The sequence below is a fragment of the Molossus molossus genome, unplaced genomic scaffold (assembly GCF_014108415.1).
Source record: "Molossus molossus isolate mMolMol1 unplaced genomic scaffold, mMolMol1.p scaffold_m16_p_4, whole genome shotgun sequence".
NCBI lineage: Eukaryota > Metazoa > Chordata > Mammalia > Chiroptera > Molossidae > Molossus > Molossus molossus.
In genome coordinates, this window is record NW_023425377.1 from 66,994,582 (window position 1) to 67,015,934 (window position 21,353).

The 21,353-nt window shown below is 51.3% G+C and overlaps 1 protein-coding gene across 2 annotated transcripts; it reads right to left on the minus strand.

The window, feature by feature from the left end:
• Nucleotides 1-756: 756 nt before the first annotated feature.
• Nucleotides 757-19,681, minus strand: KCNN1 (potassium calcium-activated channel subfamily N member 1). 2 transcript variants are annotated; one of them, XM_036240750.1, is made up of 10 exons: nt 19,204-19,681; nt 18,214-18,309; nt 14,581-14,999; nt 14,081-14,089; nt 11,573-11,714; nt 9,119-9,229; nt 8,636-8,763; nt 3,715-3,723; nt 3,255-3,324; nt 757-1,005 (listed from the first exon to the last, which is right to left on the minus strand). In XM_036240750.1, exons 1-10 carry the CDS (start codon nt 19,603-19,605, stop codon nt 757-759), a joined length of 1,635 nt encoding a protein of 544 aa, XP_036096643.1. In that variant the 5' UTR covers nt 19,606-19,681. The 2 variants fall into 2 exon arrangements, with proteins under 2 accessions (XP_036096643.1, XP_036096642.1); XM_036240749.1 differs by lacking the exons at nt 3,715-3,723; nt 14,081-14,089 and having other exon boundaries at nt 19,204-19,680.
• Nucleotides 19,682-21,353: the final 1,672 nt, after the last annotated feature.

Genomic DNA, 21,353 nt, shown 5'->3' on the forward strand with positions numbered 1-21,353 from the left:
AGGTTCTGGTGAAGTCACTGTAATAATTTACATCACAGTCCTTACATACAGCAAGTGCTCGATACATGTCCAAATAAGATTGAATAGCCCTCCTCACCCGTGTCAACTCCCCCACTGGACCGTGCTTCCCTGGTGCCTGGCCCCCAGTGGGTGCTCAGCAAAGCCAGCTGGTCACAGGGAAGGATGTCTGATTATCCAATGCCTCCTATGGGGGCTGGGCCAAGTCTGATTCAGGTCCTTCTATCAGTGACAGGTGGGATTGGTGATGTCCTCAGGGAGGTGTCCTGACTAAACTTGGGCTCAGGAGACTATCAGACTAGGAAGATCATGGAGATGGGTTCACCTTGATCCCCATATCCATTCCGGGGCGCCTAGGCCAGGTGTCCACCTCCCATATAGTGATTACCAGTATCCCCCAGCTATACACGACAGGCAGGGACTGGATGGGTCCTGTTTTATTAAGAACTGGCAAGGACCCCTCTCCCTGCTGTTCTGAGCCCACCAGGGGCCTGGGGAGAATTAGGGGGCCAGGGAACAGAGGAAGCCCTGGGTTTCCCAAGCTCCAACCAGGGAGAAAGCAGGCAGCAGCCACCCCTGTCCAGATTGTCTGGGTGGAATGGGCCCCTGGCCACTCAGCCCAATTCAGCTCTGGCTCCTTGTACTCCAAGAGGCGCAACTGGAAGGCTGTCCTGGATGGTGTGGAGGTGGTGGCCACACAATGGCCAAGATTGTGGGATCCGGTGGTGGGCAGGGCTGTCATCCACAGTCCGAAGGGGCCACGGGTGGCCACCGGCATGGGGAGCTCCGGGCTGCCTGGTCTGGAGGGCCAGGCTGGGGAGGCAGGGGTGGGTGGGGTGGGTGTATGGCTTGGGTGATGAGGATAGGCAGGGCCTGCAGGGAGGTGCCCAGCGCATCCAGGCGGCTTTCGAGGGCAGCCAGGCGGACCTCAAGGTCCTCATGCTGGGCGTGCAGCTCGGACATGAGGTCGTACATGGCATTCTGGGTCTGCCGGAGACAGAGAGGTGGGAGAGAGAAGAGGCTGAGTGAGAGGGGGAGTGACAGACACACACAGAGACAATTGAGACTGTGAAGACACCCCCAGCCCTGCAGGTATCCTGCTGGACCTCAGGGAATGGTGGGAGAATAGGTGAGGGGACAGACAGGTCTTAAATGCCAAACTGGAGCCAGCAGGCCTGGGAAAAGCCAAGGAATGTACTGGGGAGGGGTGGATGCGACCAGAGCTGTCCTGAGGGATTGAACTGGCCATGGGACACATTAGACTAGGGACTGGACAGGGGTCTGGAAGGAGGTGAGTACCGGAGGACCTGACCCAGTCTCAGACCCGGGAACACGACAGCAGCCACATTTACTGTTATGTCAGGCAATAGGCTGTCCCCACCATCTCTACTGCTCCCCACAACGCAGCCAGCAGGGCCAGTTCAACCACTGTCCAGATGCACCCTGGCTGGAGCTGGAAACGGAGGCCGGCCACACAGACAACCCTCGGTGCAGACAACTCTCACCACCAGGTGGCACTCGAACATTGCTCCATGTCTCTAATCCCAGCTCAGCGGTGACCAGACCCCCAGGCGCACTGAAGCTTACCCACCAACCCCTCACTCCACGGGAGAGAGAGAGAGAGGATGAGGCGCCTGTTACAGTACCTGCAGACTCTCCCGGTCTCCCCACGCCTTCGCCTCCTCCGGGCCCTCCACCCTTTCTTCTGTTATAGGTAAACTGACCCCACTGAGGGGGGGGGGGAGGGCGATGGACAAATACCTCGGGGCCTCTCATAGGGCCACTGACGGATACTGATACCCCAGCCTGCCTCACGGGAACCACAGTCCCCAGGGCCAGAGGGTGCTACCTGGAGGCATCCAGCCCTGGGATGGTTCATTTTGTCCCTCTCTGAGGTTTAAAAAAAATTCTTTTAAACGTAGGATATATATTTTATTTTTGTCAGAGAGATACAAATTAAACCAGCAACCTTGGAAAGGAAAGCAGAAAAAATTATGATTGGAAAACATTTTAACCTTCTTTAACTTGAAAAATTATAAACCCATATAATTCAATCTAATTAAAGACTGAATTCAAAAAAGCTTTTGTGAAATGTATTTTGGGAGGAATATACCACTGTGATTACAAGGTTTAAATAACTTCAAATTTCAAATTTCAATCATTTATGCTAAAGAAGTATAATATGGATAATTCAAATTACAATTTCTAGTATCTGAGTTTTTCCAAGGTATTTTATATTTATAGCTATAATCTCATATGACATCAAATTAGTTGGCCAATTATTTTTATATGCTCTTAGGGTTATGTTCTAGTTTCTACTACCAATTGAATTATTTCTTCAGGGTTCTAGGATATTTTTTCCTCTATAACGTTCCTTTCTAAATTAAATTTATGTAGGTTAATATTAAATTATTTTGCAGTCTCTTGATATGAAGAAGTGAGTCCAAAATGAGTTGGGTTTAAGAAGTGAAATAGGACTTAACATCTTCTAAAGATAATATTAAATTCGCCTCAGACTGATAATTGATTAGGGGGTGGGACCAATAAACAAAGTTCACACATGAATTATTTATGAAATACACATCATTGGTGAGGAGCAAGTTCAGAATAGTGTGAAAATATTCTAAGAGCTCACCTAACTAAAGTTGGGTTAGTTGACACATCTTCTAATGGATGAATAAATAAAGAGTGGGAAAGAGGGTAAGACTTGATATTTGAACCAACAAATAGATCCATTTATAACACAAACCAATTTTATTGAGCTCGTGCAATCAACTTTAATTTCCTAAAAGGTGTTTAATTACTATACAAATTAGCTTTCTGCTGATGCTGTTATTTGAATTTATATCCATAGCAAAAGTACTACATCAATTTTGCCCACTAATTATATATTCTTTTTTAAATTATTTTCTTAGATACTAATTTTTTAAAAACAAAACTACTACCAATGTTAAAAGTAGCATTTACACACTGAAGTAGATTCCCAGAGTCCCTGTCACAATCAGAGCCTCTGGTCACGATGGACGCTTGCGAACAGAGCTGGTATCCCCTGGTGGCTTGTCCTGCCTGCCCTGCACCCCTGTCTGTGTCACCCACCTGTCCCAAGAATGCCACTGCTGTCCCTGTCTCAGCGGGAGCTGCCCCTGTCCTTTACTGAATGTCCCCCTTTCTCCCTGGAGACCCAGCCAGCCCAGACTGGCCCAGGGAGCCATCCCACCCGGCCCCGCCTTGCTCACCTTGGCCAGGTCTGCGAGTGTATTGGCCTGGTCATTCAGCTTTCCCTGTTCAATCTTCACACTCCGGAGCCTGGGGACAGGTGGGTGGGTGGGGTTGGGTGGAGGCTACATTGGTAGGAGGATGGGGGCGTGTCCTTCATGCATCTGCCCCACCCAGGGTTGCCATGTGGGACATGCAGGGGGAAGGTGAGGTGGGAGTTGGGGTCAGGCCCCCTATAGTCCCTCCCTCCCCACATGCAGGGGGCAGCAGGGCTTGGGATGCAGCTCAGCCACTACCCACAGTGCCCACCATCTGGCTATGTCCACACAGCCCGACTCAGGATGTCCCAGTAACTTGGACCGCCAGGCCCAGGTAAAGCCTGCACTGATCTTCAGGGTAGACACAAGCCCTGGCCACCTCCAGGAGCTGCACCCTGTCCCATGACCACCATTCACCCCTGACCCTCCGGAAGAGACTTACTTCTGAGCTCTGGCAGGACCCGGTGGAGCAGAGAGAAATCACAGGGCAATTTTAATCTCAGCACTGCTGGGCAGCTCATGCCCAATGCTGCCATCCTCCCATATGCTGCCCCCAGGGCCAGGCTTAGAGCCCTGGACCCGAGGGGCTGTCACCTTTGCTCTGCAGAGGAGCTCAGCCTCTGAGAGGGCAGTGCCAGCCCCTCAGAGATGCATCTATCCTCTGCCCCATCCCTCGAGCAGTGTCCACCCAGCCCTGGCCAGGACAAATGCAGCTGCCCTTGCTCTGCAACCTTGCTGTCCACCAACCTGTGCCAGGCACCCGGCCCCAGAGGAGACATTTAGTCTAGGAAACTATACCCATGATGTTTCCTGAGGGGAAACTGAGGCTCATAGTGGCAAAGCCACTGCCTGATAGCACCCCTGCAGGATTTGAACTTGTGTCTACAACTCAACCTCCATGCTCTTGGCCTCCAACAGCTGCCCAAGGTGGTGGGGACTTGGTTTATGTGTGTCCTCGCCCTTCCTCTCCATGCCTTCTGTAGTTACACTGGCCCAGGAGAGGGTTCCAGGTACGATTCTCTCCCTCGCTGCTTCAAACTCAACCCATGTGTGTCCACATGTGATGGATGCTCGGGAAAGTCCCTCGGGGCCCACCGTGCTGAATACTGCCAGGGCCCCGGAGACCCAGCCCTTGGTCTGGAGAAATGGAGGTAAATACAGACACCCCCAGCCCCAGAAGCCTGCTAAGGAGCCCTGACATGCCTTCCATGGGGAAGTCATTGTTGGCTTCTCTATAGTCTTTCTGTTATATGGGTTGAATGGTGTCCCTACAAAAGATATACTGAAGTCCTAACCTCCAGGACCTCAGAGTGTGTCCTTATTTAACCACATTAAGATAAGTCATTGGGCCCTGGCAGGTCTGGCTCAGCAGTTAGAGCATTGGCCCTCAGACCAAAGAGTTACGGGTTTGATTCTGATCAAGGGCACGTACCTCTGTTGCGATTAGATCGCTGGCCCTGGTTAGGGTGGTGCAGGAGGCAACCAATAAATGTGTCTCTCTCACATTGATTTTTCTCTCCCTTCTTCTCTCTCTCTCTCTCTCTCTCTCTCTCTCTCTCTCTCTCTCTCTCTCTCTCTTCCTCCCTCCCTCCCTCCCTCCCTATCTGAAAATCAATGGAAAAATATCCTCAGGTGAGGATTAAAAAAAAAAAAGTCATTGGGATGAACCCTAACCCAATATGACTAATGCTTTATAAAGGGTGAAATTTGGACACAAACATGCACAGATGGAGGACAATATGAAGACACAGGAAGAATGCCACATGAAAATGGAGAATTGGAGTGATGCATTTGTAAGCCAAGAAACACCCGAGGCTGCCAGAAGCTAGGAGAGAGGCCTGGAACAAATCCTCCCCTTCAGAGGGAGTATGGCCCTGCTGATACCTTGATTTTGGTCTTCTGGTCTCCAGGACAGTGATCATAAATTCTGTTGTTTCAAACCACCCACTTTGTGGTGCTTTGTTATAGCAGGCCTAGGAAACACATACACTCTCCAAACTCAGACTGTGCTCCCCAATCCATCTTCTCTGAGACCATTTCTTCCTTTTCACGGGCTTTGCATACAGCACTCCCACTATGGGGCCTCTCCAACTCCAGGACACGCCACGGCTGCCTCATGTTTGCAGAGCAGACCTCCAGTCTCCCTGGTATTGTGCTCATTCCCACCTCCCTACCTTTCTTTAGCCTGTGGGCACTTCTTGGTATGCCAGCCTGCCTCTCAGCTTCCTACTCAAATCCCATCCACCCTTCAGGCGCTAGTTCAAACTTGTTTGATTTCATCATCTGTTCTTACAGAGCCACTGTTTTCGGTGGGGAGTTTATGAGGATCTACAGGTGAGTGAAACAGTCCTGCCCCAGAACAAATGGACAAAGATAACTCACAGAGCAGGTGCCTTGTCCTCAGACCTGGCCCTCCTCAATTTTTTTTTCTTTATTGATTTGAGAGAGAGGGGAAGGGAGAGAGAGATAGAAACATCAATGAGAGAGAACATGGATTGGCCGCCTCCTGCATGCCCCAACTGGGGATTGGGCCCACAACCTGGCATGTGCCCTGACCAGGAATCAAACTGGCGACCTCTTGGTGCACAGGTCGATGCTCAACCACTGAGCCACACCAGCTGGGCCCTTCTCAATTCTTATACTCCTACTTTCCCCCTAAAACTTTCTGGAACATCCCATGGGGCAAGGTCCAGGGAAAGACCAAGTCTGTATCCCCCATGTCTCAAACACTAGCTGGTGCAGGAAACACTTGTGAAATGACAAAATGACCATACTGAGAGTGGAACAATGCCAGTTCCTATATTTAGAAAACACCGTGTGGCAGTCAGGCACAGGCGAGTCATTTGGTCACCCCAACTATGTTCGATTCATACGACATTCCTGTAGAAGGCGTGGCCATCATCTCCACTTTACAGATAAGATACTTGAAGTAGTGTAGTCACTTGCCCAGGCCCCACAGTTAGGTGAAAGAGGCCAGATTTGGAACCAGTGGTCAGTTAACAACTATGGGAGAGTCAATGATCAAGGAGCATTCCCTATCCTCAAGGACCTCAAAGTCTTGGGAGGAGGCAGGACTAACACCTGGACACAGTGCAGTCAAGTAAATAGGATACCAGCTCCTCTCCGTGGTTTTTAAGTGATGGTGGAAGCAGAGGCAGAGAGCAGGGGCTGGAGGGGAGTGGTGGACACCATGTGTTACAAGGGATTGTTCTGTGCTAGGGACTATGCCAGACATTTCTGCACATCATCTCATTCAGACCCCCAAAGTCCTGGGGAGTAGAAACTGTTATAATTAGAAATCAACTCAATTATAATAGCAAACACAATAAATGTAAATGAACTAAACTCTCTAGCTAAAAGACGAGGATAGTAAGTAGCATAAAAAGCTTTTAGGGTGATGGATCTGTTCATTATCTTCATTGTGATAATAGTTCCATGGGTGTGTACATATGTTAATATTGATTAAACGGTACACTTTACATAGGCGCAGTTGACTGTATGTCAATTATACCTCAATAAAGCTGCTTTTTAAAAAGAAGCAAATATGATTAAACAGAATTTAAAAATTCAAGTCTAGTTGGCTGAGCTTCTCCTATGGCTTGGTCTCTCCCTGGTAAATTGTCATTCTCCTTTACCTCTGGCACCCCAGAATCTGGGCTGGTCCAACCACACCCTAGGCTCCCTCCTCTATCCAACCTCCCCACCCCACTGCTCACACTGGTGTTCTCTGTGCTGCCCCTTGGTTCTGTTCCCCAGGTTGACTCAGTTGCCCTCCTGCCGTACTAGTTCAGACCCTAACACTGTTCATCTCACTCTGACTCAGTTCCTGAGTCTGGCCTGGGAGCTCTTGGGCAGCAGTCTCATTCACCTAGGAAAGCCCAATTGTGAATGGGATTTCCCATGATATGAAAGATGGGAACTCTCTTCAGAGAGGCCCATTCTGAAAAGTGCCTAAAAACATGTCTTTACTATTTTAAATCAGATACCATATGACTCAACCCCATAGGATCTGGTGCTATTTAAATTCTAGACAGGGTGCTGTCCCATATGTCCTCTATATGGCTTCTGAGCATTTGAAATGTGGCTGATCCAAATAAAAACAATCAGTGTAACATATATAACATGTAAAATACATAATGGACTTTGAAGATTTAGTACAACAAATAAAATATCTCGTTAATGATTTTTTAATCTTAATCACATTAAAATGATGATAATTGGATATTCTAAACAAGTATATTATATTTATTTTACTTGCTTCCTTTTGCTTTTTAAAAAAAATGTGGCTCTGCCCTGACCAGTTTGGCTCAACAGTTGGAACACTGGCTCACAGACTGAACGGTTGCAGGTTTGATCCCCATCCCTGGTGGGGGTCATGCGGGAAGCAACCAATTGATGTGTCTCTCACATCGATGTTTCTCTCTCTCTCCCTCTCTCCCTTCCACTCTATCTAAAGAGCAATGGAGAAATATCCTCGAATGAGGATTGAAAAAACAAAAACAAAACAAAACAATGTGGCTCCTAGGAAATTTGAAATTATATACGTAGCTTATATGATATTTCTAGTGGACAGTAATTGGCATATCCTAGCCTGTGAGCCAAATCTGGCCAGATGCCTGTTTTGGAATATAAACTTTTTATTAGAGCACACACACACCCATTCACCTCCACTGCTTTCCTGTTACAACAGCAGACTAGTGACAGAGACCATCTGCTCCACAATGCCTGAAATATTTACTATCTGGCACTTTACAGAAAAATTTGCCAACTCTGGCTGTACATTGGACTCACCCAAGGAACTTAAGCTTAGGCCTAGACTGCATTCCAGACTGTACTGTAACTGGTGTTGGGTGCAGCCTATAGGAATTTTAAAAGCCCCTTGGGTGACTCCAATGAGCAGCCAAGGATGAAAACCACTTGATTAAGTAATTCTCAGGACAAAGGGACAAAAGAGGAAATTAAGTAATTTCTAATTATCCCACATGAGCTTCTAGATCAGGCCACAGATTCTGAGCTTCCTGGCAGCCAAAGCAAAAAGGAGACACTGCTTCAATGTCTAAAGGGTAAAATCATTTTGGCTATTCCAGAGACTAAAATATGCTTCCTGCTATTTATGTTGGGTGGGGTATATGACTTATCTGTACAAATGGGCCCATCATGTGTCTCCCTCTGACTGTCCCAACTCTCCCATCCAACAGAAGCTGCAGGACCCAATCAACTGACCACCTAGCATGGGAGGGGCCATAACGAGGCCATTCTAAGCTGTCTTGCCTGGCCCTTGGCCTCCTCCCATGGTGGGGGTGTCACGCTGCCTCCGCCCCAGGCGGATACAGAAACGTGAGTGGGAAAGGTGCTGGACTTACTGATGGATGGCTTGGAGGAACTTACGCTGGTGTTTCCGAACCCGGGCGTGGTCTGGCTTCTTCACCAGCCTGGTGTGTTTATAGATGAGCCACGTCTCCCTGAGAACGTTAGCAGCAGCATTTTTTACCTGGAGCCAGAGAAAAAAACAGTTCCCAATTTTATACATGGGGAAACTGAGGCACAGAGAGGTCAACCTGCCAAGGTCAGCTTATAAGTTACACTTGGCTGCCTGGTCCCATAATTCCTGCCTGTCACTGCATGGCCCACGGTTAGGCTGTGACACCTGTGGCCATCACCATGTCTCTGTGCATAACTCGTGGATGTTCTCATAAAGGGCAGAGCCTAGTACAGTCTTGGCATGCACAGGACAGTGTGGTAACTTGTGGGCACATGGGTGTGCCTATAATGTGCAGAAGTAAGGTGGGGAGGGTCTGCCCTTGATGATCAGGGGAGGTGGCCATGATGGGGGCTGGCATCCTTACCCGCTTGGTGAGCTGTGTGTCCATCATGAAGTTGTGCACGTGTTTCTCTGCCTTGGTGAGCTCCAGTTTCCGGGCCACCACAGCCACCACAAGCGCCGTACAGCCAGCCCCCTGCATGAGAAGGGTGGGAGGCACATCAACATCCTGCTTTATGTGGATCCCAGGCCACAAGCAAGACACTCTCCCTACTCCAGGAAGCCTGTCCTGGTCCCACCTTTGACTTCACCCTTCAAGACTGCAGTGTTGGCACAGAGTTCACTGACTTCCAACCCCTTTGCTTCATCCATCAAATGTTTTGGGAGTAAGTCCCACAGATTAGCTCATTTTATCCCAACAACCCCGGGAGGTAGGACTATTCTTATCTCCATTGGGTAGAGGGGGAAATTGAGGCTTGGAGATAAGAAAGGGAAAAGAAACAGCAGGATCTGCAGGCATGTTCAAAGCCAATGGCCATGGAGGTGGGAGGATTTAGAATCTGTCAGGGCTTCAGGTCTGGGTGTTGGGGACAGAGACTGAGCTGACAGGTTACTGAATGAGGGTCAGCTGACAGGCGAGAAGAGAAGCGTGAGGGAAGGGCCAGCCAGCTGCCCACAGTAGGGCACCTGCAGCAGGAAAGAGGCAAACACAGGTCCCAGGAGGTAGAGAAGTGGGGGGAAGGATGCCTCCTCCTGTGGGTTCCCTGGTGGGAACAACCACCATCCCCAGAATGCCCTTAATAGCAGCCCAACTCTGGCTAGAAAAAGAGGTCAGAGAGGACTTGCTTGTTCACTGGGGGCTGCTGGGAAGGACAGAGGGCAGGAGTGAGGCACCAAGGAGGATGGAAGGGCAGACAGGAGGGGGGAAGGGCAGCAAAAAGCGACATAGGAGGGAGAAAGGGAGGGAGTGGGGAGGTTCTGTCACTGAGATGAGGGTTCCAGGGAACCTAGGACACTCAGGAGGTATCATCACCCTCAGAAGTGGCCAGGAAGTAGGTGGCAGGGGCTGGTGATGGGGCCAGAAGTGAACTCCTGCCTCCGCTGGAGGCTGTCCCTAGCACTTCACCTGCCAGCCGCCTCCTGGTCAGCTGCTGAGTACAGGACTGAGGGGGGAGAAAAGCAGGCGTGGGCCCTGAAGGCTGGGGTTGGGGGTGTGGCTGCGCAGGGTTCGGTTTTTCTTAGGGGTGGAAGAAAACATGTATGCAGAGGAGTGGACAAGGGCCAGGGACACTGTCAAACTGTCCTGGTTGGGTCTGGAAGGCAACATGCCCAGCCTGGTGGGTGGGCACAGAGTTACCCTCCAGGGAAACCCTGTTGAGGTTCCTGATCAGGACAAGGATCTTGGAAGGACCCATGAGCCTGCTCTTAGGAAAAGCCCTGTTGACTGGGGGCAGAGTAACATGCTGGAAACCTGTGTGTGGAACACTGCACAGCAAGGAAAGAGAACAGATGACAGCTCTGCACCACAGCACCAACACCATGTTAGCAAAAGATGCCAGGCTCAGAGGAAGCCCACTGGGATGCCCTGAAGTCCAAGAATAGGGAACACGTGATTAGTGAGACAGTGGAAGGGGATGAGTCTGTGGGGCCGTGACCCGGAAGGGACACACTTGGGCAAGATGGAAGAGGAGAGAGCTAAAAGAGCAGCTAAGAGGAACCCAAGCATGACCGCATGTCATGCGCGAGGGCTGGGAGTGAGCTGTAGGCTGGACAGGAAACTGATTTTCTGGAAGGAGTCGCATCCCAGAGAAGGGAACACAGCTTTTCCATTTTACTGAGGGTTTTCGCCATTTAAACTTTTTTTTTTTTTTAAACTTCACCTGAGGATATTTTTTTCATTAATTTTTAGAGACAGTGGAAGGGAAGGAGGGAGGAGGAGAGAAAGAAACATCAATGAGAGAGAAACACATCAATTGGTTGCTTCCCACATGCACCCTGACTGGGGCCGGGGACTGAACCTGATGCTCTAACCACTAGGAAGCACTGGCCAGGATTAAACCCTTCAGCTTATCTGAGTGTTTTTGTTTGTTTGTTTAGAAAGTTCATTTATAGGTGGTGAAGGATTGTGGCTGATATTTATTTTTTCCCCTTCCACCGTCACAAAATAACATAAGCAAATGAACATGCAGCTATTTCACAAGAGAGGGACCCTGTCAGCTCAGCCAGCAGCAGGGTGGCCCTGTTGCGGGGCGGTGGGGGGTAAGTGGAATTCCAGTTGTATCCAAACAGGAGCAAATGAGAAGTGAAGAGGAACAGAGTAACTGGGCTTCAGGTTTCAAGAGAAGGTGACAGTTGGGGACAGTCTACATCTGGTGAAGGGAGCTGGGCTGAGCCCTGCAAGATGGCCCTTTCTCTGCAAGAGGAAAGGAAATGCTGGGATGGCATCATGTTTTTACAAAAACAAAAGCTTTTCTCTCTGGTACGGCTTGAGATGGGGTGAACTCCGTCAGTGGGGATGCGCAAGGGCCCTGGCCCTTACCATGATGCCGGTGAGCAGGCACACACCCTTCCCACAGTAGGTGTGTGGCACCATGTCTCCGTAGCCAATGGAGAGGAAGGTGATGGAGATAAGCCACATGGCCCCCAGGAAATTGCTGGTCACTTCCTGTTTATCGTGGTACCTAGGGAGAGTAGGGAGGGCTGGTCAGCCTACACTGGTCTCACATCCTTCATCACAACCCCTGGGGCAGTGCCTTGACATCAGGGAGCCAGTCACTCTAGGGGCTCAGAGTGATAAAAGGGGGGTGGTTAACTTCTGGGGCAGAGGGCAGCCAAATCCTCCTCCCCAGCCTCCCTTTCACCCTCCTTCCTTCGCCCAACCCCAAACTGCTGCTTAGGACACCTGTCCTCCTAGCCCTGGTCATGGGGCAGAGAGGGGTCCAGGTGAGGGTATATCCACATGTCTACACATGTCCACACGATACCCTTCCCAAAGACAGACATACAGACAGATGAGGACGTGGGTGGCCATGAGCACCAGAAGCAGCAGGGAGTGGAGGTGAGGATTCATGTCAGACATTAGGAAGAACTTCCCTAGCCAACAAGGCCCTGAGGAGGGAGGCGGGCTATTGGGGGAGACGCGAGATTGAAGAATCATGCTCCAGGACTTGGGAGAAAAAGGGATATCAATATGTGGAGGGCAGCACCAGTCACCAAATCCCAGGCCTGGGGTTGATCTGGGGGTAAAGAGAGGGCAACATACTTAGCACTGGGGAGAGACTTGGGGCTAAACTTTTGGTGTGTGTGTGTGGGGGGGGGGGCTACAGGCCCCAAGGCCTTACAAAGGATACTGTTTTGTCCCCTCAGCCTGGCCTGGAACCCTGGACACAGACTATGAACAGGTTCTACCTACGGTCAGCCCAGACTGAGGGGGTCATGAGGCTGGATCTCTGGGTCTGGGGTCAGCTCAAGGTTCTGCTCTAGCCCAGCCCCCAGCTTGCAAAGCCCCTCCAGCTCGGAGGAGCCTTTTCCAACTGACTGTCTCCTTAACAGGCCTCAGGCCATCTGAAATCCATGCCAATGGGTGAAGACTTCCACTGAAGGGGTTCAAGGTAAGAGGTCAGCTGAGGAAGCACAAAGGAGGGGGCCCCTGGATGGGGCGGGGTAGGGGCTGGGAAGGCTGTTTCAGGCCAATGGGGAGGAGGTGGAAGGGAAGCCCAGTGGGAGCGGGAGGAATGGAGGCCTTTTCAGCAGGTCTGGTGTTTGGGAGTCTCTGCTACACTGAGGGGCTTCCAGGCTGCTGGCTGGATGCAGGGTACCAGAAGCTGACCCTACTGTCACTGTGGTACCTGAGCCCCAAGCCGCCTCAGCCTCCAGCTCTAGGGAGACCAGTGCCCCCCTCACTCAGGAGGCAGGAGGGGAGGGGCCCTCCAGCCATGGATGGGTGCTGCAGAACCACCCAGGACCAGGGAGTGGGGCCATGCGGGAGGTGGGGTGAGGGAGGGACACAGCTTCAGGGGCAGAGCTAGGCAGGCGAGAGGGTTTCAAGCAGCAATATGGGCTCAGAATTTAGGATTGGCTGCCCCCCCACCCTGCCCCATTCTCCAACCCCACCTGTGGACCCCTGAAATGACCCAGCCTGGACCTCAGAGATGCCAGAGGAATGCCCCTCTCCTACTCCCAGACCTTGTTCCTGAGTCCACCCTGAAGGTGGGGGATGGGCTGTGGGAACTGACATTGGGGCATATCAGGGGTCCAAGGAGACCCTGTGTGGCCCTCAGATGATAAACTTTGATGACTAGAAGAGCTGGGTCCTCACCCCTGTGGGCCCATGTCAGCCTGAGGTAGAGACTGTAGAGGGGGACTTGAAGGGGTGAGGACGACTAAGGTCCCAGGGGGCAAGTCCAGCCCAGGGCCACCCCCCACCAGAAAGCCCCATCATGCCACCACCCAGCACAGACCCCGTAAGGGCCTTCCCCAACTAGACACAAGAAAGGAGAGACCCCTCCTAGCTCTGAGAGGTCCAGCAGAGGCCCTCCCTCTCCTGGATCCCCATGAGAGTTGGGAGACAACCAGGGACAGGCCCTTGGGAATGTCCCTTTGACCCTGAGAGCCTCAGTTTCCTCATCTGTAAGTTGGGTTGATGGCCTGCCACCTTCCAGGGCTGCTAAGAACAAACCCCAGGTAGGAGTCCTAAAGGCTGGGCTAGCTTTCCTTTACCACAGACTCCATACCCGTGGGTCAGCAGTCCAAACAGGCATGCTAGAACTAAGCCCTTTCCTCCCCCCACCTTGGAGACAAGCTCCCAAGGACACCAAGTGGACAGAACATGAAAATGGCCTGCCTCCACTGTCCTGGGTCTGACTCAATCCTACCTGGCCCTGGCATGCAGAGATGGGCTCTCCCCACCTGCTGTGGGCCCCTGTGGGTCCGGCAATCTGCCTCGCCTCCCCATTCCCTCCCCTCTCAGCAGCTAATCTTAAATTCCAGGTGGGCAGCATGGTGGCAGTAGCTCTGCACACACAGCTTGGTCGAGGGTGGGACTCACATGTTTTCCCTACAGTCCAGCGGGGTAGGCAGAGGGGAGAAGGAGAACGAGTTACATTAGGGTACAGACAGGCAGATGGGGAGGGCATCCCTGTTCCTGCTGCCTCCACCACCTGGGCCCGAAGTCACAGCTTCCCACAGAGTAGAGGGGCTGGGAGAAAGAGGAGCATGAGTCCGCCTGGGGAAGTGGGAGAGAGGGGGTTGGGGTCCCAGAGGAGTGTGGGTCAGGGTAGGGGCCAGGGGTAGTTGGGGATGCAAAGCTGGAGTCCCAGGGTTGTGGTACAGTCACTGAGGCCAGGAACTGGATGGGGTGGGGGTGGGGGTGGGGTAGATCAAGGGGATGACAGAGATGGCTGTGGAGCCCTGGGTCACTGAAGTCATGGATGGGCCTGGGAGTCATCAGGGTCAGGGGAACAGAAGCGATGGCTGAGGGAGCCCTGAGTCACTAACGTCATGGGTGTGCATGGGGGTCACCAGGTGGGTTGGGGTGTCAAGGCACACCTCTCACAGACACGCACGGTCCAGGCAGCGATGATCCAGGAGGAGATGCTGAAGACAAGCAGCACAGTGCCTGGGCAGATGGTCATGAGTGTCTTCATGACGAAGCGTGTGTTGAAGGTTATCTTGTTGAGCGCCCCAATGCTGCGGGACGAGGCATCCGTGAAGATCTTGCTGTGCAGCAGCATGACACGGCCCAGCAAATAGAGGCGCAGGAACATGGGGACAGACAGCAGCACGTCCACGTCCGCCTCAGCCGCCGCGGGTGCGTACGTGAAGGCCAGGCGTGCCGTCCACGTGAAGCGGTAGTGGCCGGGCACTGGGTGGATGGCACACACAGCCAGCTCCAGGGAGATGAGGAGGACGCGCTCGCACGTCATGGCGATGCGCCAGTCGTCCGCCCCATTGTCCACCATGAACAGCTGTGGAGGGCAGGCGGGCGGCAGTGGGTCTCGGACAAGCATCCAGGCCCCCCAGCAAGACCCGAGCTAAAATCCCTCCCACTTGACTTTTATGAGAAACACAGCCTCATAAGCAAAACTCCTTCGATCCCAGGGTTGGCCACACTTCAAACTAAACACGGGACCAGTTCCTAAAATGTTAAACACAGAATGACCAATGACCCAGCAATCCCAACCCTAGGCAGGATATGCAAGAGAAATGAAAACAGACGTTTGAACAAGTTCTTGTACATGCACAGCCACAGCAGCACTGTTCACAACTGCCAAAAGTGGAGACAACCTGTGTCCATCAAAGGATGGGTGGATGTCCGACTGGTGTGGCTCAGTGGTTGAACGTCAACCTATGCTCCAAGAGATGGCTGGTTTGATTCCCGGTCAGGCACATGTCCAGGTTGTGTGCCCGATCCCCAGTGGGGAGCATGCAGGAGGTGGCCAATTGATGTTCTCTCTCATCAATGTTTCTATCTTTCTCTCCCTCTCACTTCTTCTCTCTCTAAAATCAATAAAGTGGAAAATTTATTTTTTAAAATAGGGTGGGTGGATGAACAAAATGTGTCCATTCACACAATGGAATATTACTCAGCCATAAAGAAGAATAAAGCTCTGACACACACTACAAAGTGGATGAACCTTGAAAACAGCATGCTCAGTGAAAGAAGCCGGACACAAAGGCCACTACAGTGGGCCTGGAAGGTGGAGGTTGGAGCCTAAAGGATTATTCTTGAGCCTTCAGATCTCGTGGAATCTACCTTGCTAGCTCTTAGACGTGCTTAGAACCCATCACCCTTTTCTTCCTTTGGAGAATTTTCCCTATGCCTGTCCCAGCACTGTATTTCGAAAGAAAGTGATTTGTCTGGTTCACAGCTAAAGAATCTTACCTCAATCTCACCCAGATCTCACTTAAATATTTAAATGAGACTTTGGACTTAAAGTTGATGCAGAAAGGGGTTAAGACTTTGGGGGCTATCGGGATGGAGTGAATGCATTTTGCATGGGAGGAATTTGGGGGATGGACTAGAGGGTGGATTGATACGGACTGAATCGTGTCCCCTCAAAATTCACACATTGAAGCCCTAACTCTCAATGTGACTGTATTTGGAGACAGGGCCTTTAAAGAGGTTAAGGTTAAATGAGGTGCTCTGGCCAGTTTGGCTCAGCAGTTAGAGCATCAGCCCGTGGTCCGAAGGGTCTTGGGTACAATTCTGGTCAAGGGCACATACCTGGGTTGCAGGTTCGATCCCTGGCCTGGTCAGGGTCATGTGGGAGGCAGCCAATCGATGTGTCTCTCTCACATCGATGTTTCTCTCTCTCTCCCTCCTTTCCTTCCCCTCTAAAGAATCAATGGAAATGTCCTCAGGTGAGGATTATAACAACAACAAAAGATTAAATGAGGTAATAAGTGTGGTGTCTTAATTCTATAGGACTGGTGTCCTTATAAGAAGAGGAAGCCCTGGCCGGTTTGGCTCAGCGGTTGGAGCGTCAGCCTGCGGTACAGAGAGACCCGGGTTCGGTTCCCGCTAAGGGCACGTACCTAGGTTGCAGTTTGTCCCCGGCCCTGGTTGGTCGTGCGGGTGGCAGCCACTCGATGTGTCCCTTCACATCGATGTTTCTCTCTCTCTCTCTCTTCCTCTCTCTCCCTCCCGCTCTATCTGAACAAAAAATGGAAAAATGTCCTCGGGTGAGGATGAAAAAAAAAAAAATAAATAAGAAGAGGAAGAGCCTTCGCTGCATTGTTCAGTTGGTTGGAGTGTCGTCCTGCATACCAGAAGGTTGCAAGTTCGATTCCCGATCAGAACATATACCTAGGTTACAGGTTTGATCCCCAGGCAGGGTGTGTGAGGGAGGCAACCAATTGACGTTTCTCTTTCATATCAATCTTTCTCTCCCTTCCTCTCTCTCTAAAAATCAATTAAGAAACATAGCCTCGGGTGAGGATTTTTTTTTTAAATGTTTTTTAAAAGAAGAGGGAGAGACACCAGGAATATACGCACACAGAAAAGGACATGAGAACACAGTGAGAAAGTGGCTGCCTGCAAGTTGAGGAGAGAAGCCTTACCAGGATCCAATCCTGCCGGCACCTGATATTGGATTTACAGACTCCAGAACTGTGAGAGACCAACTTTCTGTTGTTTAAGCCACTCAGCTGTGCAAACTCATACAGTAAGTGCTTCATTCATTTATTTTTTTATGGCTGAATAGTAAATGAATAATATATAAATATAGTAATATATTAATAATACAATGAATAGCAATTCCACTGTGTGAATGGACCACATTTGGTTTATCCATATACCAGTTAACAGACATCTGAGTTCTTTCCACTCTTTGGTTGTTGTGAATAGGGCTGTTATGAACATCTGTGTACAAGTTTTTGCATGGATGTTTTTGTTTCTCTTGGATCTATACCTAGGAGGAGAATTGCTGGGTCACAGGTAACTAACTCTGTGTTTAACTGTTTAAGAAACTGCCAGACTGTTGTCCCCAGTGACTGTACCCTCAGAACTGCTTCCTTTCAGCTCATCTGTTACTCTCCCTCTCTCTGCTGTTCCCAGCCACATCCAGGGCTCGGGTATCTCCATAGACATCTACACATGGTACAACCCAGGCAGGATTTTCCTATACCTATCTCCTACCAGACTGTCAGAGGTCAGAGGCTAGAGGTGAGGAGCCAGATCTGACCACCTTTGGTGTCCCCAGGACCTGGCACCAGACACAGGAGTTGTCTGCCCTCTGTAGGCACACTTGCCTGACATGCCCTGAGCTGGACTCAAACCTGGTTTTGATTAATCCCCCAAAAGAACAAACAACTCTCTGGCATGTGATAAATCTTTTCAATGTAGGGTCCTATCAAATATGAAAGGAACCTGGTGCTAAAAACACTAGTTTCTACCACTGTAAAAACCTCAGAAGACTCCAGGGCTTCATGTGCGCCAGACCCTAGCTCCCCCCCCCCCACAACACCCCATGCTCTTACTGACTCTTTCTTTCTCAAATAATCAATAAAAATTAAAACCTAGACACACGTTCTAGGACAATTTAGAGTGGTCTAAATGGTGTCTTTACAGAGATCCTTTTCTATAAGGAGGTTATTGGCCCTTTTATGTTTAGGAGCCTGGGGTTCCAGGCAGCTGGTGTGGAGGGAGAGGGGGACACCCCAGCCAAGATGGGCACTGACCTGGATCTCCCGGGCATGGTAGAGGACAACCAGACCCAGCAGGATGACTGTGGAGAGGCTGATGAGGCATTTGAGTGCAAATGAGTACAGGGACTCCTGGGCAGAGAGAGAGCAGACAGCACGAAGATGCTGGGGTGGGTGGGCAGCCCTCTGACCCTCACACCTGGGCACTTTGCTCAGAAAGTGATGCTCCTGTCCTTACTCCTTAACCTGGGCTGATAGTAAGATGGATCTAGTACTTTACAGTTTGTAAGGCCTGGTCTCATGTGGGCAAAAACTTTCCAGTTTATAAGGCCTGGCCTCCTAAAGGCCCAGCATGTCACAATTTGTAAGGCTTGGCTTCACATGGATACAGTACTTCCCAGTTTACAAGGCTTGGCCTGCTGCAGGCCCAGTATGTCACAGTTTAAAAGTCCTAGCCTCACACAGACATATCACTTTATAGTTTATAAGGCCTGGTCTCATGCGGACATAGCACTTCAGAGTTTATAAGGCCTGTTCTCACACAGGCACCGCACTTTACAATTTACAGGCAGACACAGCCCTGATCCTTCTCTGTCTTCACATACCCTTGGGGAACACTAGGGAACCCACAGCCAGGTTCATAACCTGGCCCCAATAGCTGGCGGGGTGGTGGGATAGTGGTAGTGAAGCTCTTTCCCTGCTCCCCCCCAGGCTGTCCTAGGAGGTAGTCCCACCTCACCTTTAGCCAGGGTGCAGCTCCTTGGTATAGGCAAGGGAATGGGTTGAAGTCTCTGCCCCCATCTGCAGTCTACTTGCCACCCCTAAGAGGTGGGCACAGCAGGAGCCCCAGGGGCCACCCATCTCCCATCTCCAGGGTCCCCTGTATCCTCCATCCTCCTCTCCTAGGGCCTATGTGCCCTGACCCCATGCCTGACAGACGGCAGGGAGCCACGTATGCTGGGTAGGGCCTCTGTGGGGTGCAGGGTGGGGCTTCCCAAAGGTGCCAGGGGAAAGGGCCATGCCTACCTTGGTATAGACCCCCCAGGACAGCTCTGTCTCTGTCACCATGACAACGATGCCAAACATGCCAAAGATGAGGGCGTAGTCGCTGAGGCGTTTCCGCTTCTCGAAGAGCACTCGCCGGTGGCCCAGGCGGTGGCCCACATTGGGGGGCTTCCCGGAGCCCCTCTGCCCTCCCACGTCATCTTCATCATCATCTTCTTCCTCCTCCTGGTCCTGGGGCTGCCCTCGGGGGCTGCCGGGTGAGAGCTGGCCCAGCTCGTTCTTGGCCACCACCACCTGGAGGCCTGGGCTATGTGGGGGCTGCAGGGGGCAGCTGGCCTCAGGGTCCGGAGGGTCTCGGGTCAGGGCCCCTGGTCCGCCTCCTAGCGGCCGCCCCCCATAGCCACTGTGGCTGTGGTTGTTCATGACTATGTGGGTGCCGGGGTTGGACTCACTGCAGGCCACCTGGGGCCCGGCATGGCTCAGCAGCTGGGCTCCCACGCTGACCTGCAGAGGCATGGGGAACATGGTCATGCTAACTGACCAGAAGGCCAGGGACCATTGCTCTCACTCCAGAACATTCTGAGGCTTGGGAGGCTATGAACTCAAGAGCAGCTGACACATGAGTTTGCCTTCCCAGAAACATCCAAGTCAACCTATGTCCCTCTCCTGCTAAAACCCTCTCTCGGCTCCCCAATGTCATTGCATAAAAATCAAATTCCTCACTATGGCCAGGAGGCCTCTGTGGTCCAGGTCCCACACCATTCATCCTCCTCAGTCTCCCCAGAGTCACTCTCTTCCAGCCAGATTGGCCTCCCTTTCACAGATCCCGACCAGCTTGGTCCTGCCTCAGGGCCATTGGACATGCTGTGCCCTCTACCTGGAACACCCTTCTACCCGACCTTTACACATTGACTTTCTGGGACCCCAAGTACCTAGACAATGCTTAGCACACAGCCAATACTCAGTAAACACTTCCGAATGCCTTGATATAAAATCTACTGGCTGGTTGCCTGGGAGGACCAGAGGTCATGTAGGTGTGCAGTCGAAGGTGATTCCAACCCGAGCTAGTCTCCCGCTGACCTTCAGACTCTTGGACAATTTAACCTCACTCTACTGAGCCTCCAATTTCTCCCCTCAAGTGGTTTCAAGGCCTTAACACATTTATGCATGTGCAGGATATGGCTGGGGAGACATTGGAGATTAAGGCTGGGGCTACAGAGACCCTCAGGTCCCTCCTGCCTAGGTAAAGGGAGGTCAATGGTCTCCAAACATATTCCAGGACTAATGTGGCAATCTAGGACTTAACTCTAAGATCCCAGAATTTAATCTATAGGGCCTGTGAGACGTGACCAGCCCAGCCTGTCCTGTGACATCGGGCCAGCCTCAGTTTCCCAGCCAGACCTAAGAGCAGACTGATCTCCCAACATCCTCAGACTCTGCTCCAGCATAGGGCTATATTGTGGGTCATGTGCAAGAGCAGGGACCTCAACGATCCTGTCTGGAGTCTGGTCTGCTGGGTTCCAACTTGCCAGACCCACCCCAGCCGACTCTGTCAACCTTGCATTTCACCTGCTATCACCCTGCCAATGTTTATTAATCATCTATTACATATAAGGCTCCATCCTTCACACAAATTTTCTCCTAAATCCTTGCAATACCCCAAAGAAGGAGGTCCTAAGATTTTGCCAGTTTTACAGGTGGGGAAACTGAGGCATGATGCTGTGAAGGGACTATCTCCTTACAGGGAAGATTCTGAACAAGGCTACCTGGTTGGAATTCTCTCAACAAGCCTAACAGCAGTGGGCAGTGTGCCAAGTGTTGCCCCTTTGAAAAGGCCAAGCTATGCACTGCGGGACGGGGAGCGGGAGCTGTGTGCACAGACAGAACATTTCCCTGGCCCTAAAACCATGCTCTGGGGGTGACAGGTGCAGAAACTGTCACATCAGAACATGCCAAGACGAGCCATGCTGCTGGGCAGGACATGGGCGACCTTTGCGAGAGCCCCATGCATCACAGGACCACCTGTGTCCTTGTGTGGCATCCCCCAGACTGGTTTGTCTTGCTCACTGCATGTCTCCAGATGCTGGTGCCAGCACACAGAAGTGCAAGAAACATTCCTTTCATGGTGAGTGACCTCATGAGTCTTAGAACATGTTCCTCCCCCACCACTC

What these genes read in the sequence shown, in the direction of transcription:
- KCNN1 (XM_036240750.1), bottom strand. Translation starts at nt 19,605, where the DNA reads ATGAACAACCACAGCCACAGTGGCTATGGGGGGCGGCCGCTAGGAGGC. An exon ending in ACCATGCCCGGGAGATCCAG is followed by an intron (nt 15,000 to 18,213) that starts GTCAGTGCCCAT and finishes TGCCCTCCACAG; the next exon opens with CTGTTCATGGTGGACAATGG. An exon ending in CACTCGCAGACCTGGCCAAG is followed by an intron (nt 1,006 to 3,254) that starts GTGAGCAAGGCG and finishes TGTCTCCGGCAG; the next exon opens with ACCCAGAATGCCATGTACGA.